Source organism: Dendrobates tinctorius, unplaced genomic scaffold, assembly GCF_039654945.1.
Source record: "Dendrobates tinctorius isolate UK_male_01 unplaced genomic scaffold, ASM3965494v1 ptg000396l, whole genome shotgun sequence".
Taxonomy (NCBI): Eukaryota; Metazoa; Chordata; class Amphibia; order Anura; family Dendrobatidae; genus Dendrobates; species Dendrobates tinctorius.
The window spans coordinates 461,124-484,048 of record NW_027362062.1 but is presented as its reverse complement, the minus strand read 5'-3'; the positions used below and the strand labels follow the sequence as shown (position 1 = coordinate 484,048).

At 41.7% G+C, this 22,925-nt stretch overlaps 1 protein-coding gene across 4 annotated transcripts in view; it reads left to right on the top strand.

Annotated features, from left to right (window-relative positions):
- Positions 1–22,925, top strand: part of TTC39A (tetratricopeptide repeat domain 39A) — an 80,267-nt gene that overhangs the window by 37,737 nt on the left and 19,605 nt on the right. For 2 of the 4 annotated variants that reach the window (XM_073563660.1, XM_073563662.1), the window contains exons 3-11: positions 823–954; positions 10,324–10,400; positions 11,413–11,480; positions 11,960–12,024; positions 16,256–16,355; positions 19,325–19,390; positions 19,642–19,750; positions 19,872–19,939; positions 22,765–22,824. In XM_073563660.1, coding sequence (XP_073419761.1) covers positions 823–954; positions 10,324–10,400; positions 11,413–11,480; positions 11,960–12,024; positions 16,256–16,355; positions 19,325–19,390; positions 19,642–19,750; positions 19,872–19,939; positions 22,765–22,824 — 745 coding nt within the window. Of the gene's footprint in view, positions 1–822; positions 955–10,323; positions 10,401–11,412; positions 11,490–11,791; positions 11,860–11,959; positions 12,025–16,255; positions 16,356–19,324; positions 19,391–19,641; positions 19,751–19,871; positions 19,940–22,764; positions 22,825–22,925 lie in introns of those variants that run through there. The other 2 variants (XM_073563661.1, XM_073563664.1) reach the window with 2 other exon arrangements.

Sequence of the window (22,925 nt, the reverse complement as noted above, 5' to 3'; positions counted from 1 at the left end):
AGTCTGTTCTTTACCTCCCTCTGGAATTCAGTCTCCTCCACGTTCACATTGGGGGGGCGCTGCACTGTCGTGTTCCATGATGGCTGCTATCAAATCCGCTTTTGTTTTGTTGCTGGCGATTAACCCTCGGGCTTCCACCAGATCTTTTAATGTAGTCCTCTTTAACTTCTGGTAGTTGTTTTCCATTCATTCCTTTCCTCCTGTAGAAGGGGTATCACATCTCGCTGGCTGCCACCAGTGTAACGGGGTCTTCCTATCTCGGGTACCTCTTTCAGTACCACCCCGTGTTTCCGGAGGTCCACTCTGCTTTGGCTGGAGTCTGAATGAAGGACGCTGGCTGGAATTCCTTGGTTACATGGGCGCATATAAAAGATCACTGCTTCTCCACGTATTTCCAGTCTGACAACACTTTACTCACAGGACACAGAATATATCACACAGATACAGAGGGCAGGCCAATAGAAAAGCGGCAGGCCAGACATACATTACAATAGCCGCAGGTGGCCGGAGCCTGCCGATATTTACTGTGGGAATTACAAAGGTGGGGGAGGGGGGCGGCTGGGCGCAGCCTGTGGGCTGATGCATTAGGGACATGCATCTCCCATGGAACATATTATACATACATATAACTGCACAACATATTCTGGGTGCTGAGTGGTTCTGTAACACGTAACAGTACTATTGTGTCCATGGCCCTTTTTTGGGGATTTTATTATTTTTTTTATTGTATAATATTGTATGAAATAATGTCATCCGCTTAGTCTTGTTTGTACTGGATGAAGTAGTATAATAATGGACAAGTATGCTCTTTTAATTACACAGGTCCAAGGACAGTATGTACCATATTCTTACCTATGCCACCATACTGGAGATGCAAGCCATGATGACTTTTGATCCTCAGGACATAGTGAACGCTAAGAACATTATGAAAGAGGCCCAGGCTGTATGTCAGAGGTTGGTATACAAAGTCAGCTATGTGTGACATATTACAGAGGAATGATGGCAAATAACACGCCCTGTAGTAAAAGAACGTGCCCAGAGAGGACCAGACTTTGAGATGCTTTTTGGATTTCTTGGAGAGTCTTCCTGAATAAATCAGTAGATTGTACCTCTCTGCCCACTGTGATTCAATAAAATATATATTTTCTTGTATGTAGAGAATAATGTGACATAAATCCAGTTTCTTTTTTAATAATAATTTTTGACCTTATGAATTTGCAAAATCTTTCAAAAGCTTCAAAATACTAAACATTTTTGCATAATTAAACCATACAAGGGTTTCTGAAATGTGATTATAAGCTAGGATGTTGTTAATTAGAAATGGGATCCTCGGGGGCGGAGTTGAAATACTTTTGGGTGGAGCTAAGATGTTAACAATATTTATGTTAGGAAATCTCTTGGGCGTGGATTTTTTCTTGTAAATAATGAATAAATAATAAATGTTATCAGGTGGACTATCTATAATGAGTTTGTATAATTTAGTTATTAAATAATGTAAAAGATGTTTATATAATGTCCAAAAAAGTAAAGGATCCAGCTTCCAGTATATATATACACAGTGCCTTGCGAAAGTATTCGGCCCCCTGGAACTTTTCAACCTTTTCCCACATATCATGCTTCAAACATAAAGATACCAAATGTAAATTATTGGTGAAGAATCAATAACAAGTGGGACACAATTGTGAAGTTGAACGAAATTTATTGGCTATTTTAAATTTTTGTGGAAATTCAAAAACTGAAAAGTGGGGCGTGGAATATTATTCGACCCCTTTAACTTAATACTTTGTTGCGCCATCTTTTGCTGAGATTACAGCTGCAAGTCGCTTGGGGTATGTCTCTATCAGTTTTGTACATCGAGAGACTGAAATTCTTGCCCATTCTTCCTTGGCAAACAGCTCGAGCTCAGTGAGGTTTGATGGAGATTGTTTGTGAACAGCAGTTTTCAGATCTTTCCACAGATTCTCAATTGGATTCAGGTCTGGACTTTGACTTGGTAATTCTAACACCTGGATACGTTTATTTGTGAACCATTCCGTTGTAGATTTTGCTTTATGTTTGGGATCATTGTCTTGTTGGAGGACAAATCTCCGCCCCAGTCTCAGGTCTTTTGCAGACTCCAACAAGTTTTCTTCAAGAATGGTCCTGTATTTGGCTCCATCCATCTTCCCATCAATTTTAACCATCTTCCCTGTCCCTGCTGAAGAAAAGCAGGCCCAAACTATGATGCTGCCACCACCATGTTTGACAGTGGGGATGGTGTGTTCAGGGTGATGAGCTGTGTTGCCTTTATGTCAAACATATCGTTTGGCATTGTTGCCAAAAAATTCGATTTTGGTTTCATCTGACCAGAGCACCTTCTTCCACATGTTTGGTGTGTCTCCCAGATGGCTTGTTGCAAACTTTAAACAACACTTTTTATGGATATCTTTGAGAAATGGCTTTCTTCTTGCCACTCTTCCATAAAGGCCAGATTTGTGCAGTGTAGTACGACTGATTGTTGTCCTATGGACAGACTGTCCCACCTCAGCTGTTGATCTCTGCAGTTCATCCAGAGTGATCATGGGCCTCTTGACTGCATCTCTGATCAGTCTTCTCCTTGTTTGAGATGAAAGTTTAGAGTGACGGCCGGGTCTTGGTAGATTTGCAGTGGTATGATACTCCTTCCATTTCAATATAATCACTTGCACAGTGTTCCTTGGGATGTTTAAAGTTTTGGAAATCATTTTGTATCCAAATCCAGCTTTAAACTTCTCCACAAGAGTATCACGGACCAGCCTGTTGTGTTCCTTGGTCTTCATGATGCTCTCTGTGCTTCAAACAGAACCCTGAGTCTATCACAGAGCAGGTGCATTTATACGGACACTTGATTACACACAGGTGGATTATATTTATCATCATTAGTCATTTAGGACAACATTGGATCATTCAGAGATCCACAATGAAATTCTGGAGTGAGTTTTCTGCACTGAAAGTAAAAGGGCCGAATAATATTGCACGCCCTTCTCCACTTTTCAGTTTTTGAAGTTTCACAAAAATTTAAAATAACCAATAAATTTCATTCAACTTCCATTCAACTTCATAATTGTGTCCCACTTGTTGTTGATTCTTCACCAACAATTTACATTTGGTATCTTTATGTTTGAAGCATGATATGTGGGAAAAGGTTGAAAAGTTCGAGGGGGCCAAATACTTTCGCAAGGCAATATATATAGTCCTCAAGATGATAGCAGCACACCAAAAGAAATCCAGTCAAAGCGCTATTTATTAGCCCATCTGGCTAGATGCCCATACAGCGACGTTTCGGTCCTGGGAGTTGTGACTGCTTGAGAAAGGTCCACAACTCCCAGGACCGAAACGTCGCTGTATGGGCAACTAGAAAGATGGGCTAATAAATAGTGCTTTGACTGGATTTCTTTTGGTGTGCTGCTTTCATCTTGAGGATTATTTTTGAGGTTTGGTATATGCCTGGAAGGCTTGCACCCGCATTGTCTGTTCAAGTTTTGTGCTGCTTTTTCCCTTTTTTCACACACACCCACACACACACACACACACATATATATTATAAACATCAAATTTTATCTAATCAATTAAAAAAGTAAAAAATAAATACTTTGCAAAAAGTTGACATGAATAAATACCCTCCATAAAAAAAACCCAATGTGTTTTCAATTGCTGTAGAATTCTTAGTCCTGGTGTATATAATGTCTCTGTTTATTTATATATATACTATATGGTAGTGGGTCTACGCGCCAACAGGCAAAACATTTTTCAAGTGTTCGGTTAATTTGACGACATCTAGGATACTGTTTAATTGAAATGGGAAGCTCAGGTGTGGAGCTAAAATGCTTTTGGGTGGAGCTAAGAAGCTAATGACATCTGTGTTACAATAAACCTTGCTTTTTTTTAACAAAAATTTTATCAGACAGATTTATATATAAAGTGAGTATGTATACTTTAGTTTTTAGACCTCTTAAAAGATGTGTATATATAATTGTCTCTGTTCATACATATATACAGTGCTCAGTATAAATGAGTACACCCCAAAAGATTTGTCTGAAAACCTTTAGTTTTCTTTCAGAGTAAACATTTCCTATCGGATACCATACTATAAAATACTCCCAAATATGGACCATTGATTGCAAAAAAAAGTTGTATAATCAAAAAAGTAATATTCTTAACAAATTCATTCAAGACCATGTTGCAAAAATGAGTACATCCCAATTAAAATTTTCAGAGCAAAGGTAAAGTATAAAATTCTAATGAACAGTAATTCAATCCCAGGTAAGTCTAATTATTTATTAAAAGGTGTCCAGCAGACTATAAAAGGATGTTATTAACAAAGAAAACCCTGCCCATTTCATATTGTCAGCAATGGCACCACATGGAAGAGAAATGTCTCAAGACGTGAGAAAGGAAATAATTTATTTTCACAAGAAAGTTAAAGGCTGCAAAGAAAGCGACAAAGCTTTACTTATCAGTCAGAATAGCAAAAGTGATACAAAAATTTAACAAAGATGGAACTGAAACCATCTGACAGAAACGTCCAGGCTGACTATGGAATTTAACATCTAAACAGAAGCCTTTTGATGAGAAGGGATGAAGAATATCAACCTGTAAGTCCACTGCAGTTAGCTAAAGTAGAAAGCCAAACTGTTGTTAGTGTTTCCCATGACACAATATGGCGTACACGGCAGAGGAATGGCACCCATGTGCCATCCACAAATTAATCCTCTCCTAAAGCATATGCACAAAAAAAGCCAAATTTGCCAGGGCGCATGCTGAAAAATATGAAGACAACTGGTACTCTGTACTCTGGAGTGATGAGACCAAGATAACAGTTTTTGGAACTCGTGGCTTCAAATCTGTATGGCGTCCCAAAGGTTTGGGGTACAAGGAAAAATGCATGATGCCTACAGTAAAACATGGTGGTGGCAGAGTCCTTTTGTGGGGCTGCAGGAGTGCTGTTGGTGTTGGGGAACTACATGTAATTGATAGTTTCATCAATTCACGGGTTTAGTGCCTTATAGGCTACTATCACTGCATGTCGCTGATAAATGTGAACAATCATGACAATGATCCAAAACACACATCTGTTGTATTTCTGTAGAAGAACAGATTGAAAGTGATTCAGTGGCCAAGTATCTCTTAAACTGACCCCAACCGAACACCTACGGGGAAGTCTGAACAGACAAGTTGTCATCACTCTCCACCCATCATCCAGGCTCCAAAAGAGCTCGTTCTAGAAAAATAGGAAAGGACAGATGTTGCAGTATGTCGCCAACTTGTACATTCCATTTCTAGAAGACTTAGTGCTGTTTTTAAAAATCCTGGAGGTCATACAAAATATTAGATGTAGTAGATTTGATGAGGGGTGTACTCATTTTAGCATCAACTAATCTGAGTAAAACTGAAGATTTTGCAATGAAAGTTATATTATCAATCTTACTTTTGTGATATGGGTTAAAAAACTTTCTATGAAACTCACTCTTGTCAAAATTATGGAAATTATTCTTGATTATTGATTGAAATCTTGCTTTGCCTTTCAAAGGGGGTGCACTCATTCATGTTGCGCAATAAATAAATATATATATATATATATACACATTGCTCAGAAAAATAAAGGGAACACTTAAACAACAGAATATAGATCCAAGTAAATCAAACTTCTGTGAAATCAAACTGTCCACTTAGGAAGCAACACTGGTGACAATCAATTTCACATGCTGTTGTGCAAATGGAATAGACAACAGATGGAAATTTTTGGCAATTATCAAGACACCCTCAATAAAGGAGTGGTTCTGCAGGTGGGGACCACAGACCACATCTCAGTACCAATGCTTTCTGGCTGATGTCTTGGTCACTTTTGAATGTTGGTTGTGCTTTCACACTCGTGGTAGCATGAGACGGACTCTACAACCCACACAAGTGGCTCAGGTAGTGCAGCTTATCCAGGATGGCACATCAATGAGAGCTGTGGCAAGAAGGTTTGCTGTGTCTGTCAGCATAGTGTCCAGAGGCTGGAGCCGCTACCTGGAGACAGGCTAGTACACCAGGAGCCATGGAGGGGGCCGTAGGAGGGCAACAACCCAGCAGCAGGACCGCTACCTCAGCCTTTCTGCAAGGAGGAACAGGAGGAGCACTGCCAGAGCCCTGCAAAATGACCTCCAGCAGGCCACAAATGTGCATGTGTCTGCACAAACGGTTAAAAACTGACTCCATGAGGATGGTCTGAGGGCCTGACGTCCACAGATGGGGGATGTTCTCGCAGCCCAACACTGTGTAGGATGCTTGGCATTTGCCACAGAACACCAGGATTGGCAAATTCACCACTGGCACCCTGTGCTCTTCACAGATGAAACCAGGTTCACACTGAGCACATGTGACAGATGTGACAGAGTCTGGAGACACCGTGGAGAACGATCTGCTGCCTGCAACATCCTTCAGCATGACCGGTTTGGCAGTGTGTAGGTAATGGTGTGGGAAGGCATTTCTTTGGAGGGCCGCACGGTATTGGGCTGTGAGCACAACCCCCATCTGTAGACGTCGTGCACTCAGACCATCCTCATAGAGTCAGTTTTTTAACCATTTGTGCAGACTCATGCACATTTGTGGCCTGCTGGAGGTCATTTTGCAGGGTTCTGGCAGTGCTCCTCCTTGCACAAAGGCTGAGGTAGCGGTCCTGCTGCTGGGTTGTTGCCCTCCTACGGCCCCCTCCACATCTCATGGTGTACTGGTCTGTATCCTGGCAGCACCTCCAGCCTCTGGACACTACGCTGACAGACACAGCAAACCTTCCTGCCACAGCTCGCATTGATGTGCCATCCTGGATGAGCTGCACTACCTGAGCCACTTGTGTGGGTTGTAGAGTCCGTCTCATGCTACCACGAGTGTGAAAGCACAACCAACATTCAAAAGTGACCAAAACATCAGCCAGAAAGCATTGGTACTGAGATGTGGTCTGTGGTCCCCACCTGCAAAACCACTCCTCTATTGAGGGTGTCTTGATAATTGCCAATAATTTCCAACTGGTATCTATTCCATTTGCACAACAGCATGTGAAACTGATTGTCAATCAGTGTTGCTTCCTAAGTGGACAGTTTGATTTCACAGAAGCTTGATTTACTTGGAGTTATATTCTGTTGTTTAAGTGTTCCCCTTATTTTTTGACCAGTGTGTATATATATATATATATATATACAGTATATATACACAGTTGTGGCCAAAACTATTGACACCCCTGCAATTCTGTCAGATAATACTCAGTTTCTTCCTGAAAATGATTGCAAACACAAATTCTTTGGTATTATTATCTTCATTTAATTTGTCTTAAATGAAAAACACAAAAGAGAATGAAACAAAAAGCAAAACATTGATCATTTCACACAAAACTCCAAAAATGGGCCAAACAAAAGTATTGGCACCCTCAGCTCAGCCTAATACTTGGTTGCACAACCTTTAGACAAAATAACTGCGACCAACCGCTTCCGGTAACCATCAATGAGTTTCTTACAATGCTCTGCTGGAATTTTAGACCATTCTTCTTTGGCAAACTGCTCCAGGTCCCTGATATTTGAAGGGTGCCTTCTCCAAACTGCCATTTTTAGATCTCTCCACAGGTGTTCTATGGGATTCAGGTCTGGACTCATTGCTGGCCACCTTAGAAGTCTCCAGTGCTTTCTCTCAAACCATTTTCTACTGCTTTTTGAAGTGTGTTTTAGGTCATTGTCCTGCTGGAAGACCCATGACCACTGAGGGAGACCCAGCTTTCTCACACTGGGCCCTACATTATGCTACAAAATTTGTTGGTAGTCTTCAGACTTCATAATGCCATGCACATGGTCAAGCAGTCCAGTGCCAGAGGCAGCAAAGCAACCCCAAAACATCAGGGAACCTCTGCCATGTTTGACTGTAGGAACGTGTTCTTTTCTTTGATTGCCTCTTTTTTCTCCTGTAAACTCTATGTTGATGCCTTTGCCCAAAAAGCTCTACTTTTGTCTCATCTGACCAGAGAACATTCTTCCAAAATGTTTTAGGCTTTTTCAGGTAAGTTTTGGCAAACTCCAGCCTGGCTTTTTTATGTCTCGGGGTAAGAAGTGGGGTATTCCTGGGTCTCCTACCATAAAGTCCCTTTTCATTAAGACGCCGACGGATAGTACGGGTTGACACTGTTGTACCCTCGGACTGCAGGGCAGCTTGAACTTGTTTGGATGTTAGTCGAGGTTCTTTATCCAACATCCGCACAATCTTGCGTTGAAATCTCTTGTCAATTTTTCTTTTCCGTCCACATCTAGAGAGGTTAGCCACAGTGCCATGGGCTTTACACTTCTTGATGACACTGCGCTCGGTAGACACAGGAACATTCAGGTCTTTGGAGATGGACTTGTAGCCTTGAGATTGCTCATGCTTCCCCACAATTTGGTTTCTCAAGTCCTCAGACAGTTCTTTGGTCTTCTTTCTTTTCTCCATGCTCAATGTGGTACACACAAGGACACAGGACAGAGGTTGAGTCAACTTTAATCCATGTCAACTGGCTGCAAGTGTGATTTAGTTATTGCCAACACCTGTTAGGTGCCACAGGTAAGTTACAGGTGCTGTTAATTACACAAATTAGAGAAGCATCACATGATTTTTCGAACAGTGCCAATACTTTTGTTCACCCTCTTTTTTATGTTTGGTGTGGAATTATATCCAATTTGGCTTTAGGACAATTCTTTGTGTTTTTTCATTTAAGACAAATTAAATGAAGATAATAATACCAAAGAATTTGTGTTTGCAATCATTTTCAGGAAGAAACTGAGTATTATCTGACAGAATTGCAGGGGTGTCAATACTTTTGGCCACAACTGTGTATATATATACACACACACACAATGAGTGTGCATAGTTTCTTTTTTAGACAACTTGGCAGATGTGAGTATATGTTTGTTTCTTTGCCTATTTTTATATTGCACATCAGCGGATCATTTCTGCCAGGAGTCTCTACAGTTACTGGGTTATTACACCTGTGACTACATCTCCAGCTGTTCATGTTTTTCATGAGAAATCTTAAGAGAAAACAAAGTGATACAATATAATGATGTCATTCATTGTCATTCTTTTCAAGGGCGATTATAAGCTCTAACATTTACTTTTTTGTTACTGCACTTTGTTCACTTTCTGCTCTGAATCAAAGAACGTTATAAAGTGAATGGATGTAATTATATCTCATTCTAATAATAAGACGCAGTTAATTACATATCGTTTGTTTATTGTGTCGGTGATACTGACATCGCATTGAAACGCACAGGCCTCATTGACATGGCTGTATCACAGATTCCTGTTGTATGGCTCCGTAACAGGGATATCATCGATTACTGTGGGCAGATATTCTTCATCAAGAAAAGTGTATTTACTTTTTAAATATTAGATATTTTGTATCGAATTAGCCATTATAATTATTATAAAGTGAAGATAAAAGGTGTTCTGTACTTTAGACAAAACTTTTTTTTTTCTTTTTTTTTGTTAGAAGGATCACCTATATGCTAACAAATCACAGTAGATCCCATTGCTGGGACTTGAGATGAGCAAAAAAAGTTTTTAACTACCCTTGACCAGCGTCAAGTTTCGTACTCTGTGAATGCCGGACCAGGGATCTGTTTATTTCGGCACGTTGCCCAATTCTCTACGCATCATCCTGGACGTTCCAGCGTGGTTCTAGTAAGCACCAGAGGTGCCCAGAATACCGGGCGGCGTAGATTTTCCAGTACAAAAGTGCACAAAATGTCCCTGTGTTCAATCAGCGCTGGCTTCACTCTCCTCTCCTAAAGACGTAAATTGACATCTGGAAATAGGGATAGACCAGCCAAAGTTCTTACTTCCTCCATATGTCTGATTTGTCCAAAGGCCGGGAGAGTGAAGCCAGTGTTTTTTTGGCTGCAGGGATTGCGTGACATAAAAATGTCACACAATGCCTGGGAGAGACAGTGCCAACACTGGCACTGGCACGGCACCGTCACTGAAGGTGAGAATAAATGGGGGGAAACAAAGGAATTCAGAAGGGGTTGTCTGAGTAGTGGACGGCCCCTGTATGTATCATGACTGATTTTAGATGTCTTGTATATAAATCACCATAATAAAATTATTATAGAGTGATAATAAAAAGGTTTTTCTGCTCTGGATACTATTTTTTTATGGAAAGCTACCCTATCAAGTAGTAAATCATCATAAAAGTCCTGGTTAGATCCTATTTGTCTTTCCCTCCGGTGTCTTGTGTTGTTTGTGGAAACGTCTCTGTGTACACTTCACGCATCAATGTGACAACCTTGTGCTTCATTTTCCCACCAGATTCAGGAAGAAATCTACCGTTGCAGATTCCTTAAGCAATTTAGTCCACGGCCAAAGTCTAGATCAGTTCACGGAAGGTATCCTTATTCTTCATGTCATAAATCTCTCACCAACCATTTTTTCTTCCCAGGTTTCCATTAACAATTGAAGAGGTTTTTCAAAAATTGGTAGTGTACCCTTAGGCTAGGGTCACGCCACCGTATTTTCTCTCATCTGAGAAAAATAGGGTCGATTATGCTAATCGTAGTCTGATCAGAGTGTGAGCATGGCGTGATCCGATTTTTTCGGATGAGTAGAAGATGTAAAAAATGTCTCCGTCTTCTCTATATTGTCAGTCCGCGAAAATCTGACTGCACTCAGATGTCATCCAAGTGCAGTCCGGATGTTTTCCACAGACTCATTGGCTTGCATGGCCGGGGGGTCCTCCGAATATCGGATGCAAATTGAACACTCTGAAATTTTTTCCTTGGATAGACTCTGTTTGCAGAAAAAAATCGGATATGTGCACGGCCCCATAGAATAACATTGGTCCGCATGCAATTTGATATTTTGTAGAGTCGGACCACCACTGATTTGAAAAGCAAAGGATGGGCCATCACTTTTGTTGCCCTGAAATATCTGTTTCAGGAAATGACTGTATTTTTGTTTTTCTGTTTTTTACTGTTTTTCACTTATTCTTCTTTTACTTTGCTCGTTTGTAAAGTCTATTTTATATGTGTTTGTCTGGGGCTTTTTTTGGTTTCGCCATTGTAGATAAGGTTTGGGGGTTTCCAGATATATTTGGCTGATTCATCACTTTCTACTTTTTACAAACGTCACAACATTTTTAGTGCAAATGTACCGCAGTTACCCATGGACATTTTTTTTACAGCAAAACATTGTAAAAAAAAAAGAAAAAAAAGTTTAAAACAGAAGTATTCCATATACTGTATATATAGAAGACACAATATACAGAATATACAACCATCTACGTATATGTTGTCCAATAAGGGACATAAGTTTGGGAAATGTGCAGCGCTCCGTTATAGTTGCGCCTGCGCAACGTTCTGCTTCCACGGATGATTCTGATGTGATTGTTCTGTGTTGCAGAGGAGATCCACGCCGAGGTGTGCTATGCTGAGTGTCTTCTCCTGAGAGCCGCCCTCACGTTCCTGCAGGTCTGACATGTCAGTGTTCTACTTTAGTCACTGCAGATAATAATCTCATATCCATAATTGCTTTCTAAGGTCATCAGGCTGTGTTCACATGCAGCAGTTATGCTGTGGCTTTTAAACCCGCTGCACTCTTTACATTGTTTCACTGCACAATCAAAATTGATTGAAACAGTGGAAAGACCATAGAAGAACGGAGCCGCCGCGGTTTAAAGCCACATTGTTACCGCTGCATGTGAACACAGCCTAAGTACCGGCAATGAACCCTGATCCGCAACACTCATAGTAGTTCATTTTCTTAATGAGTTTGTATCAAGTTTTTCCCTATTCCTGGAACGTAGCATATTGCTTCAAGTTATCGAAGAACTGTAGAACAAGACGAATGGTAAAATTAAAGTTTGACGGCTCTCCCAGCTTATTAATAGAAAAGGCAATTAAAGTCCAGGCGATAACTGTCAAATAATCTGCTCTATTAATTACTGCAGGATGAAAACATGGTCAGCTTCATCAAAGGCGGCATCAAGGTCAGAAACAGTTATCAGACGTACAAGTGAGTATCACTGTAACAGAGATATCGCTTCACATACAACAATATGTGCAGTCATGGACGAAAGTGTTAAAGAAAATGAAGTATTTCTCACAGAAAATTATTGCAAGTACACACGTTTTGTTACACACATTTATTTCCTTTGTCTTTATTGGAACAACACAAAAAAAAACAGAGAAAAAAAGCAAATTGGACATAATTTCACAAAAAAAAACCCAAAAAGGGACTGACAAAATTGTCACCTTTCAACAATTGTGGGTAAACAACTTTTATTTCAAGTATGTGATGCTTGTTTAAACTCACCCGTGGCAAGTAACAGGTATGGGCAATTTGAAAATCACCCCTGAAACCAGATAAAAAGGAAAAAATTTGACTCAGTCTTTGCATTGTGTATCTGTGTGTGCCACAGTAAGCGTGGAGAACATCGAGAGGAGAGGAGAATTGTCTAAGGACTTGAGAACCAAAATTGTTGAACAATATTATTAATCTCAAGGCTACAAGTCCATCTCCAGAGATCTTGATGTTCCTTTGTGCACGGTGCGCAAAATAATCAGGAAGCTTGCAACCCATAGCACTGTAGCTAATCTCACTGGACGTGGGCGGCAGAGAAAAATTGATGAAAGGTTGCAACACAGGATTGTCTGGATGATGGATAAGCAGCCCCAATCAAGTTCCAAAGATATTCAAGCAGTCCTGCAGGCTCAGGATGCATCAGTGTTAGTGCAAACTATCCATCGACATTTGAATGAAATCAAACGCTATGACAGAAGACACAGGAGGACCCCACTGCTGATACAGAGACAAAAAAAGCTAGACTGCAGGTTGTTAAAATGTACATGAGTAAGCCAAAATCCTTAAGGAAAAGAGTTGTTTGGATAGATGAGACCAAGATAGAGATTTTTGGAAAAGCACCTGAATCTAATGTTTACCAAAAACAGAACGAGGTCTACAAAGAAAAGAACACAGTACCTACAGTCAAATATGGTGGAGGTTCAGAGATGCTTTGGGGTTGTTTTGCTGCCTCTGGCATTTGGTGCCTTGACTGTATGCAAGGTATCATGAAATCTGAAGATTACCAAAGGATTTTGTGTTGCAATGTGGCACCGAGTGTCAGCTGGGTCTGCATCCTAGGTCATGGGTCTTCCAGCAGGACAATAACTCCAAACATACAAGAAGCACCCAGAAATGGATGGAAACAAAGCGTTGGAGAGTTCTGAAGTGTCCAGCAATAAGTCCGGAACTGCATCCAATTGAACACCTCTGTGGAGACATCTTAAAATTGCTGTTAGAAGAAGTTGCCTTAAAATATGAGAGACCTGGAGCAGATTGCAAAAGAAGAATGATCCAAAATCCCAGCGGAGAGGTGTACGAAGCTTGTAGATGGTTATAGGAAGTGATTGATTGCAGTTATTTATTCCAAAGGGTGTGCAACCAGATATTAATTTGGGGGTGCCACCAATTTTGCCCAACCCATTTTTGGTGTTTTCTGTGTGATGATGTCCAATTTCCCCCTTTTTTTTTTCTTTTTTTTTGTGTTGTTCCAATACACACACGGGAAATAAACGTGTATAACAAAACGTGTAATTGAAATCATTTTCTGGGAGAAATACTTAATTTTCTGTAACAATTTCAAGGGTGCCGACACTTTCAGCCATGATTGTATATTTGTATATTCACCTATAATAATTAACCAGTATAAAATATACAGCTGAGGTCAGAACTTTACATACAGTACTCAATGGATGCAGTCAATGAAAAAGAAAAAACTCCTATTTCTCCGCTCTACAGATTCCAGGTGAACAGACTCTAATTTTGGCAATTTTTTTCATTTATATACTACTTGGTAGATGACACAAACGTTTCCAAATTAATAACTTAATTACTAACTCACTGGATCAATCTTTCAGTGGGTCAGAAGTTTACATACTGAACACTAAGTTGCTTCTTTCAATAAAAAGTTCAGGACATTCCAGGAAATGATGTGTCGGCTTTAGGAGCTTTTGATTGGCAATATTCAGTTAATTAGAGGTGTGCGTGTGACAGTATTAAGGGCCGATCTTCAAGGCATACTTTTCTCTTGACATCATGGGAAAATTAAAAGAAAACATCAAATGAGTGCAGCTCTGGAGTATAATACAGGATGTAACTCAGGATCAGTAATGTATGTACACAGTGACTGCACAGCAGAATAGTGAGTGCAGCTCTGGAGTATAACACAGGATGTAACTCAGAATCAGTAATGTAATGTACGTACACAGTGACTGCACCAGCAGAATAGTGAGTGCAGCTCTGGGGTATAATACAGGAGGTAACTCAGAATCAGTAATGTAATGTATGTACACAGTGACTGCACCAGCAGAATAGTGAGCGCAGCTCTGGGGTATAATACAGGAGGTAACTCAGGATCAGTAATGTAATGTATGTACACAGTGACTGCACCAGCAGAATAGTGAGTGCTGCTCTGGGGTATAATAGAGGTTGTACATAGGCTTCTCACTAAATTAGAATATCATCAAAAAGTTAATTTATTTCAGTTCTTCAATGCAAAAAGTGAAACTCATATATTATATAGAGTCATTACACACAGAGTGATCTATTTCACGTGTTTATTTCTGTTAATGTTGATGATTGTGGCTTACAGCCAATGAAAACCCAAAAGTCATTATCACAGTAAATTAGAATACTTTATAACACCAGCTTGGAAAATGATTTTAAAATCTGAAATGTTGGCCTACTGAAATGTACTGTATGTTCAGTAACTGTGCTCAATACTTGGTCGGGCTCCTTTGGCATCAATTACTGCATCAATGCAGCGTGGCATGGAGGCGATCAGCCTGTGGCACTGCTGAGGGGCTATGGAAGCCCAGGTTGCTTTGATAGCAGCCTTCAGCTCGTCTGCATTGTTGGGTCTGGTGTCTCTCATCTTCCTCTTGACAATACCCCATAGATTCTCTATGGGGTTAAGGTCAGGCGAGTTTGCTGCCAATCAAGCACAGTGATACTGTTGTGTGTAAACCAGGTATTGGTACTTTTGGTAGTGTGGACAGGTGCCAAGTCCTGCTGGAGAATGACATTTCCATCTCCAAAAAGCTTGTCGGCAGAGGGAAGTATGAAGAGCTCTAAAATTTCCTGGTAGACGGCTGCGCTGACTTTGGTCTTGATAAAACACAGTGGACCTACACCAGCCGATGACATGGCTCCCCAAACCATCACTGATTGTGGAAACCTCACACTAGACCTCCAGCAGCTTGGATTGTGGCCTCTCCACTCTTCCTCCAGACTCTGGGACCTTGATTTCCAAATGAAATGCAAAATTTACTTTCATCTGAAAACAACACCTTGGACCACTGACAACAGTCCAGTTCTTCTTCTCCTTGGCCCAGGTAAGACGCTTCTGGCGTTGTCTATTGGTCATGAGTGGCTTGACACAAGGAATGCGACACTTGTAGCCCATGTCCTGGATACGTCTGTGTGTGGTGGCTCTTGAAGCAATGATTCCAGCAGCAGTCCGCTCCTTGTGAATCTCCCCAAATGTTTGCATGGCCATTTTTTTTTTACAATCCTTTCAAGGCTGCGGTTATCCCGGTGGCTTGTGCACCTTTTTCCTACCACACTTTTTCCTTCCACTCAACTTTCCATTAATATGCTTGGATACAGCACTCTGTGAACAGCCGGCTTCTTTACCAATGACCTTTTGTGGCTTACCCTCCTTGTGGAGTGTGTCAGTGACTGCCTTCTGGACATCTGTCAGGTCAGCAGTCTTCCCCATGATTGTGGAGCTACTGAAACAAACTTAGGGACCTTTTTAAACACTTAGGAAGCCTTTGCAGGTGTTTTTTGTTAATTATTCTAATTTACTGAGATAATGACTTTTGGGTTTTCATTGGCTGTAAGCCATGTTCATCAACATTAACAGAAATAAACACTTGGAATAGATCACTCTGTAATGACTCTATATAATATATGTGCTTCACTTTTTGCATTGAAGAACTGAAATAAATTAACTTTTTGATGATATTCTAATTTTGTGAGACGTACCTGTAACTCAGTATCAGTAAGATAAATAATGCCATGGATACACAAGATTACTAAACTTACTATAAATAATTTATTTATATCAAACTAAATGATGGTGCTAAGATGAGAATAGACTTTCTATTAACAATTATACCATCCACCAACAGAAAAAAGTGAGAATTTATTCTTTAGCTTCTATTTGTTTCTGTTCTTTCAGGGAGCTCGATTCTCTGCAGAAATGTGCTAACTACATAACGGGAGAAAGTCACTGCCACTTTGAAGGTGGAGTGAAGTTGGGTGTTGGAGCTTTTAATTTGGTATGTAATTTTTAGAATCTCGCATGGACTATATGCGGTCAGTGCGCTCCCTGCATCTGAGTGCATTATTCACAGTACTCACTAATGAATGAACGTGTTCCCTATTCTACAGCCAAATCTTCTTTTATGAATTTCTACTGTGCTGTCACACAAAGCATTTGATTGATCTATTCAAAGGTGCTTTTAAAATCGAGTGATCGAATCAGGTTGAATTTTCTTAAATGCTAAAATTCTTTCTGTTGCCACTAGATGGCGATCACTATATGTGAATATAGTTTAATGGTAGTTACATGAATAACTGTGCAGTGAGCTCCCCCTTGTGGTGACTACAGGCAGTCGGAATTTTATCATGTAACCCAAAAGATGTTCAAAGTAGCGCGATGTATTTGAGCTCAGTAGCATAAAACTGTGCGATATGTATGTTTTCCCGCCTTAGAATTGCATTCAGCCTTAAGATGATTAATGAGAAGACACAATCAATCTATATAAATATATAACTAACCCATGGAGTACAGAGAGAATCTGTCAACTCCAACTGCAAAAAAAAAAAAAGATTTTTTTTTTAAACATCTTTATTATGTTTTAAACTCCATTTTTCTTATACAGTGGGGAAAATAAGTATTTGATACACTGATAATTTTGCAAGTTTTCCCTCCTACAAAGAATGGAGAGGTCTGTAATTTTTATCGTAGGTACACTTCAACTTTGAGACACAGAATCTAAAAAAAAACAAACAAAAAAAAAAAACAGAAAACCACATTGTATGATTTTTACATAATTAATTAGCATTTTATTTATTTGATCACCGTCCAACCAGCTAAAATTCTGCCTCTCACAGACCTGTTAGTTTTTCTTTAAGAGGCCTCCAACTCTGCACTCATTACATGTATTAATTGTGCTTGTGTTTAAACTTGTTACCTGTATAAAACACACCTGTCCACACAATCAATCAATTGCACTCCAACCTCTCCAACATGGTCAAGACCAAAGAGCTTTCTAAGGACACCAGAGAAAAAATTGTAGACCAGCACAAGGCTGGGATGGGCTACCAGACAATAGACAAGCAGCTTGGGCTTGGTGAGAAGGAAACAACTGTTGGCACAATTATTAGAAAATGGAAGAAATACAAGATGACTGTCAATCTTCCTCTTCTTGGGGCTCCATGCAAGATCTCTTCTCGTGCGGTAAGGATGATTCTGAGAAAGGTCGGGAATCAGCCCAGAACTACATGGGAGGATCTGGTCACTGACCTGAAGAGAGCTGGGACCACAGTCTCAAACATTACCGTTATTAACACACTACACCGTCATGGATTAAACTCGTCCCCCTGCTCACACCAGCACATGTCCAGGCCCGTTTGAAGTTTGCCAATGACCATTTGGATGATCCAAAGGAGGCATGGGAGAAGGTCATGTGGTCAAATGAAACTAAAATAAAACTTTTTGAAATCAACTCCATTAGCCATGTTTGGAGGAGGAAGAAGGATGAGTACAACCCCAAGAACACCATCCCAACCGTGAAGCATGGTGGGATAAACCTCACACTTTGGGGTGCTTTTCTGCAAAAGGGACAGGGCGACTGCACCTTATTGAAGGGAGGTATAAGTTTAAATTAATCCATGTTTGCCCAAAAGTAAATTGCAAGCTGTAAAGCAGATTTGATGCTTCCCGGTCAACGCACATCCCAGAAAAGTTGCAATAAAAGCTACCAAAAGGCTGTACATATCCGAAATTGGTTCAGTGAACACATGCGTCCACAGCGCTGCCACTTACGGATCGTGTGCACGCGGCCTAAGTGGTAAAGTAAATGGTGTTATGCAAATCTGTAGCTGGTGAATCAGAATAACAAACGTATGTATGGCTGTGTCAAAAGAAAAGTGTAAAAGTTATGGTTCTAGAAAGAAAGGGAGGAAAAACCAAAAGTGCAAAAATGAAAATTGTCCGCATCTCCAAGGGGTGAAGTTTCTAGAAGGTTCTGCTCATGTGCTCGGCTCTGTGTATACTGTGATGTCACCTCCATATACCGTGTGCACACATCACATGCTGTTGGTTTTTGTAGAACTTTAAACACAAGTGACAGAAGGAAGAGAAATCTGGTAAATATTTACCAAGCCGGATAATGGCCGGTCGGGGCCTCTAGGAGCCTCTGAGCTGTGACCTAGGTGTCTGCTGAGTATTATGCCGTTTGTTTGGTTTTTTACTCTTTTCCTACAATTTAGTTATATTATTTAGTGATCACGTACTGAATCCACAAGTGTGTTAGATAGAAAAACGAAGCGAAATATTACATTACATGAAGAACAGTGAGGCGGGCACCGTAGGTGGATTTCCCCCCCATTACAGTCTATTGGGGACGGGTGGCATAACTGGAGTGTGAATAAAGCCGTATTCCGTCTGTGACGAACCATCAGTAAAGGATTAGTACGCGTGAAAGTTTCCCGGGAACCAACCTTTCTACAGCCGTGTGTCCTTGTATCCGTTTTTAGTTTGTTATGAAAGAGTTAAAGGGGTTTTCTGTTTTTTTTTGGACTTAAAAAACTAGAATGTTCCTCACACACCCTCCCCGGGTCCAAAACTGAGTCTAATCTGCTGCTCCCAGTGTCTGTGACTGTCTGCGGTTCTGACGTCATGTCAACGGCGCTACTGCCAATTGATGAGCTCAGCCAATAGCATGAGCCGCTGAGATTGTCTGCAGCGCTGCTGATGTGACATCGGCGCTGTAGACAATGACAGACATGAAGAGCTGCGTCGGAGAATCAGACTTAGACCCAGGGAGGGTGATGAAAGCACTTTAAACAAAAAAAGAAAAAAAATGCAGCTGGTGAATAGGGGTTCTCAAAAATTGAAAAAAAAAAACCTTTTTATGTAAAAAGTTGATTTAAACAATTGTTAATTCTTGATCGGTCGCTTCTCAGTATTTTATTAGTTAACATACATGATGATCTCACATCTATTATTCTCTCCTTCTAGACTTTATCGATGTTACCCACCAGGATATTGCGACTTCTAGAATTTGTCGGATTCTCCGGTAACAAGGTGAGAGCCGCGTCAGTCACTTCTTAGAATCCTTTGAGGTGAAGAATGATGGTCTCTGCCCCCAGTTCGTGCGACATGAAAAGTGACAACTATGTTTCTAACCATCAAATACGCTTTGAACAGTTGTCAGTTCCCTTCCCCCACTCTCGGCAGGGCATACCTAGTGTGCGTTAATCCAGGTAGTGTAGTATCGAGTGTATTTAGCGGTCTCTATATCTTTAGTGACTTCTCTATCTGTTGATGGTCCCCAGGATTATGGCCTGAGCCAGCTCCAGGAGGGGGCCGCCGGCCACAGCTTCCGGGCGTTACTTTGCACCCTGCTCCTTCTTTGCTATCACACGTTTCTGAGTTTTGTGCTGGGTAAGCTGATCTCTTTAATACCGGAGTCATGTTATAAGCTTATGTATCAGTATTCTCTTAATCACCATTGCATGGACGTTTTCATTGTAAATTAAAAGGAGTTCTCCGTTTCATGGTCTAGGTACCGGCAAAGGAAACGTAGAAGAAGCAGAAAAATTGCTAGAACCATATTTAAAACGCTACCCCAAGGTAAGGTCGGGGGGAATATTCGGTGTATGATCAGTAATCACAGCACACGCTGCATGCATTGTTACATAGATCTCTTATCAGGGGGCCCCTTAGCAAGAGTCCTCATTGCCACCAACCTCACCTCCATCCCCACCCAAAAAAAAAAAAAATGTTTGGTGCGGTAAGGGCAGATAGTAGGAGTCACAGAAGGAAAAATACCCTCCAACTGTTAGACTGGGGGAAAGGGACGTGTTTTGAAGCACATACGCCAAAAGTGTCTCTTAGTGTTCTCACCCGCTATTATTCCCCTTTCATGGCTCCATAGAGCATAATGCATCAAAAAAAATGCCCCCCCCACACAATACGATACCTCACAGTGAATCCCACCTCCTAATTTACTCCCACTGTACCCCATATGATCAGCATGATGACCCCACAGCAAACACCAACAATATGTTGCCCCCTTACAGTATGAAGCCCCCCCCCACAGCCGAGGGCACACAGTATGATGGACCTCACAGCTTCTCTCGCCATGTATCATGGCCCCCAGAGACCCCTCACACAGTATGATAGACCTCACAGCTTCTCTCGCCATGTATCATGGTCCCCCAGAGACCCCTCACACAGTATGATGGACCTCACAGCTTCTCTCACCATGTATCATGGCCCCCAGAGACCCCTCACACAGTATGATAGACCTCACAGCTTCTCTCGCCATGTATCATGGCCCCCAGAGACCCCTCACACAGTATGATGGACCTCACAGCTTCTCTCGCCATGTATCATGGCCCCCAGAGACCCCTCACACAGTATGATGGACCTCACAGCTTCTCTCGCCATGTATCATGGCCCCCAGAGACCCCTCACACAGTATGATGGACCGCACAGCTTCTCTCACCATGTATCATGGCCCCCAGAGACCCCTCACGCAGTATGATGGACCTCACAGCTTCTCTCACCATGTATCATGGCCCCCAGAGACCCCTCACACAGTATGATGGACCTCACAGCTTCTCTCACCATGTATCATGGCCCCCAGAGACCCCTCACACAGTATGATAGACCTCACAGCTTCTCTCACCATGTATCATGGCCCCCAGAGACCCCTCACACAGTATGATGGACCTCACAGCTTCTCTCACCATGTATCATGGCCCCCAGAGACCCCTCACACAGTATGATGGACCTCACAGCTTCTCTCACCATGTATCATGGCCCCCAGAGTCCCCTCACACAGTATGATGGACCTCACAGCTTCTCTCACCATGTATCATGGCCCCCAGAGACCCCTCACACAGTATGATGGACCTCACAGCTTCTCTCACCATGTATCATGGCCCCCAGAGTCCCCTCACACAGTATGATGGATCCCACAGTGCCCCACACCATGTCTCATTGTCTCTACAGACTCCTCACACAGTATAATAGACCCTAACCTGCCGCACACCATGTATGATGGACCCCACAGACCACCTTACGGTATGATGTCCCACAATATCTTCCTTTCGATTATCTGCGCTGTGTGGAAACTGGGGCTTAAATGCACAGGGTGAATGATGGAAAAGAGAGCCGTGCCCTCCTGATTTTATCATTGCATTAAACAATATCTGTATCCTGAGAGTGCAGATACTACTGAGATCTGAATGCCCAAAAGTGGAACGGTGCCACTCTGCATTGGGCCCTCCCAGCTATCATGCCCCATATCGGCCATATGAGGCTGGTGTATTCACTTTGAAACAGGATTACATAGCCATTAGTACACAGATTTTTCAAAGTTTAAACCCAGTCTCTGCCTGCCTAGTCTGATTGACAACTCAGTGCTCCTCCTCCCTAGTGTTGATTTTCCACCCACCTAGCCTGATTGTCAGCACCTCAATGTCCCTCCTCCATGCTGCTGAATCTCCACCCACCTAGCCTAATAGATAGCTAGATAGCACCTCAGTGTAGCTCCTTCCTGTTGCTGAACCTCCACCCACCTAGCCTGACTGGCAGCACCTCACTATGTCTCCTCACTGCTGGTGAATCTCCACCCACCTTGCTTGATAGACAGCTCATCATTGTCCCTCCTCTCTGCTGCTGAATCTCCACCCACCTTGCCTGATTGGCAGCACCACAGTGTCCCTCCTCCCTCCTGCTAAATCGCCACCCACCTCCTAGCCTCATTAACAGCTCCTCAGTGTCCCTCCTCCATGCTGCAGAATCTCCACCCACTTAGCCTGATTGGCAGCTCATCATTGTCCCTCCTCTCTGCTGCTGAATCTCCACCCACCTTGCCTGATTGACAGTACCACAGTGTCCCTCCTCCCTCCTGCTAAATCTCCACCCACCTAGCCTCATTAACAGCTCCTCAGTGTCCCTCCTCCATGCTGTAGAATCTCCACCCACTTAGCCTGATTGGCAGCTCTTCATTGTCCCTCCTCCATGCTGCAAATCTCCTCGCACTTAGTCTGATTGGCAGCTCATCATTATCCCTCCACTCTGCTGCTGAGTCTCCACCCACCTAGCCTCATTGACAGCTCCTCAGTGTCCCTCCTCTCTGCTGCTGAGTCTCCACCCACCTAGCCTCATTGACAGCTCCTCAGTGTCCCTCCTTCCTGCTGCTGAATTTTATCACAGATTTGAGCACAGGACTAAAGCAGTGTAAATCTAATAATTCACCAGAACCAATTTTATACAACCACATAACAAATGTTACATAAAAGAACCTTGGAGTGTGAAGATTATTAGATTTTGGCTCCTATTTGATTTTATTGTCGGAGTTGTCACATCAGTTATTCCACTGTGCTGAGAATGATAGTGATATTACTTTCTATCATCAGGCTTCAAACCCTTGTTTTTCTCCCTAGGGGGTCATATTCCTGTTCTTTGCTGGAAGAATTGAAGAAATTAAAGGCAATATTGACTTGGTAAATGGGCAACCTTATAATAAGACTAGGTGACAATTCACATGTATCATCAAGATGGAACAGATTCCACCATCATCTATTATAGGAAAACTTGTAAAAAT